This window comes from Diabrotica virgifera, chromosome 9 (genome assembly GCF_917563875.1).
Source record: "Diabrotica virgifera virgifera chromosome 9, PGI_DIABVI_V3a".
NCBI lineage: Eukaryota > Metazoa > Arthropoda > Insecta > Coleoptera > Chrysomelidae > Diabrotica > Diabrotica virgifera.
In genome coordinates this window covers 13,910,559-13,917,052 of record NC_065451.1, presented here as the reverse complement: position 1 = coordinate 13,917,052, position 6,494 = coordinate 13,910,559, and the positions used below count along the sequence as shown (strand labels likewise).

Below are 6,494 nucleotides of genomic sequence, written 5' to 3'. Positions count from 1 at the left end.
ATGATAAAATAACTGTAAAGGGATCAATAGTATTAGTTTTTTTTTATGTTACTATATTCTAAATTTTCTCGTGACTGGTCTGATTGTTAGATTTAAGTCTGAAAATAAATTAAGTCTAAATCTCTGATCTCGGTCTCCTCTCATTTGACCTTGTGAGTAAAGCCTCCCAAAGATGTATAACCAGCACAGAAGGTAATGGTAAGAAGATGTAATGGATGTAATGATCCCAGATGTATGGTAAGAAGGTAACACTTTTTCAAAACAAATGCAGAAGTAAATGAAATATAAGTCCAGTTAAATAAATAATACATAGTATGGTTGCACAATATTGAAACAACCTTAATTGAAAAGGTAAATAAAACGAATAATTTAATATTCACATATGAATGTTTATTTTACACAGAATTGGTGTAATACAATAATACAATTTTCTTACATGTTAGTTTGTTTGCAACATTTTTAAGTTAAACGAGGCAACATATTAAATAATTCTTAATGAAAATACACCTCTTTTAAAATAAGTTTGCGAAAATTGTTGTTGAAAATTATAAATTTCTTTAAAAATTTCAAATACACTTTTTGATATACTGCACAAATTTAAATTTTGATGATACATGAAACTGCTTGATTTAGTAGTTTGTTTGGAAATTATTTAAGTTAAATAAGCCAATACCTAGAATAATTGGTTATGATAAAATTAAAAATACTACACTGCAAAAACTTTCCTTCTAAATTTCATTTCTGCAAAGCATTGCACTAACGTACGCTTGTCTAGTTGTGAGGCTTCTCTTTGGTTTATCGCCAACATTCCAAGATCGCTAAGTCTGTCTTGTCCCATTGATGTTCGGAGATAACATTTAATTCTTTTTAGCACTGAGAACGACCTTTCTGCAGATGCCACTGTTACCGGCAAAGTCAAAAATAACATTAGAGCAGTCTGTACTTCTGGAAAACTTGTAGCTAATGTGTCAAACTCAATCATTAAAAGTGAAGCTAAGTCATAAACCGTTTTCAGTTTTGATAGCTCACATTTAAATTCACTTTGAAGGGATATAAGTTCAAGAGGTAGCGATGGCCCTATGTCTTTTTCGTACACTCTTTGCAATTCTCCAGCTTTTTCAAAGATTTCTTTTTCAGTTAGCTTGACCAGAACTGTTGGAAATAAAACAGAAAACAGCTGGACAACATCTCGAACAGAAGAAAAGCGGTCCTCAATTTGACGATTGACTATGTCCAAAACAGCGTAAAACACTTGCACTCTGAAGGCCTCTTCACCACTTGAAAACCTGAAATCTTCTGCTAGTTCATCAAAGTGTCGTTTTACTTTGCGCTGCCTGCTTTGAGAAAACATTGGTTGTACGTTCCATTTACGGGGCCGGGGCCCCCACCAGGCCGGGCCCCCCCGCGCCGCGGGGTTTCGCGGTTCCTAGATCCGGCACTGGTATGATATATATGCCAAAAAATTATAATTTAAAAATAAAAACATTCTCGAGAAAATTAATTTATTTCAACTCAATCGTCCTCACTGTACCTATAACTTCAGAGGCCTATATCGTAAAACCATGATTTTTTGGAGCTACGCGCCCATTGAGTCTTTTGTTCTACACATCAAGGACTACCAGAACCCAAAGTTTCAGAGCATTTGACAGAGAGCCATTTCCCATAAGATTTCTGCGGGGTCAGTATATCAGAATGTAATAAAAGAATTTCTCCAATTTAGTCCTGGATACCACTTACCTCCTTTAATATCTTCCCCGATATGTCATTTTTTGAAAAAAATTTTACGAAAAACGATAAGAGTGAAACAGAAAACACAGACCATTTGGAAATACTGATTGAAGATCCAAGACTTCGGTATTTCTTTAAATTTAGCTAGGCCAATTGTTAAAAACATAGCTCATAAAAAGAACAAGAAGAGGAAAAAGCGGCCTGAAGACCCAATATTTGTTTTAAAAATAACAATTTTTAAAGCGAGTTCAGAAAACATCAGTGAACAAAAATTCTTTTTTACAATATTAGGATTTAATACTATGGCAAAAAGATTCTTTGTCTAATCTCTCACACTCTCTTCACACACATACACACAATAGATCTCTCTCTTCACACACATACACACAATATTTAAATTTGACATTTTTTGAATGATATTTTTATATATATTTTTATGTAGTTACTTCTGGTATAGGTACCCACTAAACAAGTTTTATAATAAATATGTACCTATTATTTTCGAATAGTAACATAACAAAAAATAAACTCGTAATTAAATAAACAATAACTCAATCATTGTCTTCTATTTAGTTCTCGTCAAAACATAATTAATAATAAAATCTCAATACATATTTGGAAGTTACACGATTATTCTCTGTGTCAGTTTTCGAAGACGATTTGATTAGTAATAGTTCAAGACAGGTTTTTTACGGCTTTCAGCAAAAAAGTTTAGTAGGCTTTTAGTAAAAACTCTTTTAGTCATCTTTCAGTTCCGTATGTAATCGCGTCGGGTAGACAGCTTTGTGCAAATTCGTTCGCTTTGTTTAAAACTTTTAGATTTTATCGCATTTATTTTATGTTTTATGGATTGATAATAAATGAAGTTTTATGTACTATTAAAAGATAAGTGCTCAATTGAGTTTAGTGTTCTGGTAGTGGTATTGGGTTGTGATTTTGTTCAGTGCAATTTAACATTAACTTTGTGAAAAGTTCCCTGATATGTTGTTCAAAATGGAAGCTAAAAACTGTAAGTTTTGTACAAAGCTTTTGCATGATCTGTATTAATATTCAATAATATCAATTTTTCATATTATACCTACTCAAGAAATAAATGATTATTTAGTTTGTTGTTTGTGCTTGGCATCTGTGTTTCTTTTATATATAAAATTTGTTAATACATTAAGTAATCTCTCGTTAGTCCTGACAGCCCGAAGGGAGTGTAGCATCATACATTAAGTACATAATATGTACTTAATGTAATATTAATATTATTATCGTTATTTATATAGGGAAATAATAATTGGTAGCTCAATAGGAAAATATGTTTGATTCAAATTGAGACAGTCACCAGATGTCCCCACAATTTCTGTCAGGTTTGCAACGTCAAAATGCATAGACACCAAGTTGGATACGATCCTATTCATAACACCCCAACTCGCATACATATTAAGAAAAATAAAAAATATATATGGAAGAATATATTTAGAAATTGAATTAATGATGTCATGCTACTATACATTATGTATTATATACAGGGTGTAACAAAAATGAAGGTCATAAATTAAACCACATATTCCGGGACCAAAAATAGCTCGACTAAACCTAATGAACGCTAGGGCTTCTAATCGTCCACAGTGTGGCGTATTTCGTTTCGCCAGGGTACAGAAAACGACTGTATGTTTTCTCAGATGATGTGTGATTTCTTCGAAAGTGGTTGTATTTCTATGGGTACTGGTTAAAATTTATTGTTTAATGAGTCAGACACTTAGTATTTTAATATGAATGTATTATTATCAAAACATTATTCGAATGGTACATGTCAATGTTAAAGAATGTTTGAACCATTTATTTGCTCTGTGGTGATGAAAAACGTACAACTTACAGTTTGACTTCGTGTGTGCTCTGAAAGTCGACCGCTTCGGTCGACGATTGAAGGTATAAGAGAGCGAGGTTTTTAGCGTGTAGGGCTATCATAAGTTCAAAAGTTGGCCAAAACAAGTCAAGTGTTGGCGATAGAAGGGGATAGGGGTATGAGCCAGATAAAATGGTTGAGTAAATTCAAACACCTAACTTACTTTTGTACAAATGTGCACATAAGAAAAGTTACAGCTCTTTGAAATTAAAAAATGAAAATCAATTTTTTTCAATATATCGAAAAGTATTGGAGATTTTTTATTGAAAATGGGCACGTGCTATTCTTATGGTAGGTACATCTCAAAAAATAACAATAGTGGAATTTGTACACCGCATAAAAATTTTATGGGGGTTTTGTTCCATTAACCCCCCCCCCCAAACTTTTGTGTATGTTCCAATTAAATTATTACTGCGGTACCGTTACTTAAACACAATGAGATCTTTTTTAATATGTTTACATAAAATTTTATGGGGATTTTGTTCCCTTAAACGCTCCAAATGTTTGTGTACGTTCCAATTAAATTATTATTGTGGTACCATTAGTTAAAGGCAAGGTTTTTAAAACTTTTTTGCCTCTTAGTACTTTTCCGATAAACGACTTTTTATCGAGATATTAATATGTTTCAAAATATACTTAAAAAATGTACATTCACAATAAATTTTCATATTATTACCAGGTCTCTATAATCTTACCATGTAAAAATTAGTGATGAATTTTACAAATGTTCAAAATATCTCTATAAAAACTGACTTATCGAAAAATTACAAGGAGACAAAATAGTTTTAAAAACGTTTTGTTTAACTAATGGTACCACAATAATAAGTTAATTGGAACGTACACAAATATTTGGGGGGGATTAAGGGAACAAAACCCCCATAAAATTTTAACCTTCTGATGACCAACCTTTTTTTGTTACACGGATGACCAAGGGGAGGGGGGAATGACCCAGGTCAAAAATATCGAAAATGACAATTAACAAAAAAATGAAGTTTTTTTTGGCATGGACTTTATGTCATTCAGCCAGTCACAACATGAGTATTAGTGTCATGTGTAGTGTGTATGTTGAGTAAGTGTTTTGTACTTGGAATACACATATAGACGGTATTATACTAAACGTCAACTTCAGAATATATTTTTTATTCGTAAAATATAGGGAATTTTTTTTATTTCAAAATATGAGGATATCTAGAATGATATTAAAGTCAAATAAAAAAATAATGAGTTAAAAATTGAAAATACTTTTGAATTTATTAAAGAAAAACATACGCTGAGGTCCAAATTTCCCCCGCTTGGTCTTCCGAAAGTTAAGAAAGGAAGCACCCACTTCTCGAGTAGAACTTTTTGATATGTTGTTTATTAAACATTTCTTAATGAAATTACAAAAAGTTCTATCTTGTTTGATTTTTTCCGAAGTGAAAATCTATATGCACTCCCCTATAAACATTATCCATAAAAACTTTCCGATCTTACTTTTGCGTTTATTAAATAAGGCAATCTAGTGTAAGTTTCTGAGCGCAGAATCTCTGATACTAAAAGGTCCCTATCTGATGCTGGAGAGCGCGTATTTTCGAAATTCAGTGTGCTCGGCGAATGTACCGGCAACGGGTAAAGCCTTTCGGATAATTTTGCGCTTCTTACGTGCGTTTTTCCGGAACGGCGGCGCGATATTTCGGGATTTAATTCGGGATAATCAAAAGTTTTGGGACATTTTATTTATCAAGTTCATCTCAAAAGCTCAATAGGTAAGTAAGACTGGATATTTGTTTAAAAAATTTGCCTACTGGCAAAAGTTTTATAAAAAAACTAGCAGTAGATAAAAAAAGCTAAACTTTTGTATTCAATAAATTTAAAATAAACAAAAGGAATTCATAATTAATAAACAAAAATGCTCGATATGAATGTTTTATTATTATTAAACGCTTTTATTTAGTTCAATAGTTTGCGTCAAATGTTTAGACGTTAATTTCACTGCCTTTTCTCCAATGGAAATGAATGAAAATTTGCAGACATATGCATTCGCGGGAACAATACACGAATAGTCAATAAATTTTTTTTACGTTTAATAATTGTTTAAATAAAAAAAAAACGATTTTTATGGAGAGTGCTAAATTCTCTTGTTTTTTACAATGTAAAAAGTTGAAAGTTTTACGGATTGTAGCTAATGATATGAACTATACATAATTTCACTTTTTACGTTAATTGTTTACGTTATGCTTCATAAATAAACAATAAAATTTCAATTTTTTTGCCGATTCCGACTACTTTTCATGTTAGCACATCTAACATATTAATGTTTGAAAAGTGTAAGACTAAAAAGGAAAAAAAAAAATAAAAAAATAAAAAAATAAAAACAAAAAATCTTTAAGAAACGCTTTTCTTTAGTTACGAGTGACTAAAATTAAAAATATTATAAAAAATCAACTAAAAACCAAAAAATAAAAAAAATTGAAAAAAAAACACATTCGTTAAAGAAAAGCGTGGGGCGAAAACCGTTTATTCGATGAAGACGCTTTTCTTTGACGAATGTGTTAGTTTTTTTCATTTTTTTTTTATTTTTTGGTTTTTAGTTGATTTTTTATAATATTTTTAATTTTAGTTACTCGTTACTTAAGAAAAGCGTTTCTTAAAAATTTTTTTTTCATATTTTTTTATTATTAATTAATTTACACATGATGTTTGACGTAATATAGTTTAGTTAGAAAAAACAAAATAAAGTTTGTAGTGTAAGAATTATAATCTTAAAGGGTAAGATGATGAAAACTGCCCCCAACTCGATTCGAATTCCAGATAGGTCACCATTTAGCATATATAGTGAAACTTACTTTCTGAAATTTTTAGCCCCTTAGGTGGTCATGTGACCCACCTAGAG

At 31.0% G+C, this 6,494-nt stretch overlaps 1 protein-coding gene across 1 annotated transcript; it reads right to left on the bottom strand.

Annotated features, from left to right (window-relative positions):
* Positions 1-706: 706 nt before the first annotated feature.
* On the bottom strand, positions 707-1,351 carry LOC126892816 (zinc finger MYM-type protein 1-like). Its single transcript, XM_050662552.1, has one exon. It carries the CDS (start codon positions 1,349-1,351, stop codon positions 707-709), a length of 645 nt encoding a protein of 214 aa, XP_050518509.1.
* Between the last annotated feature and the right edge of the window lie 5,143 nt (positions 1,352-6,494).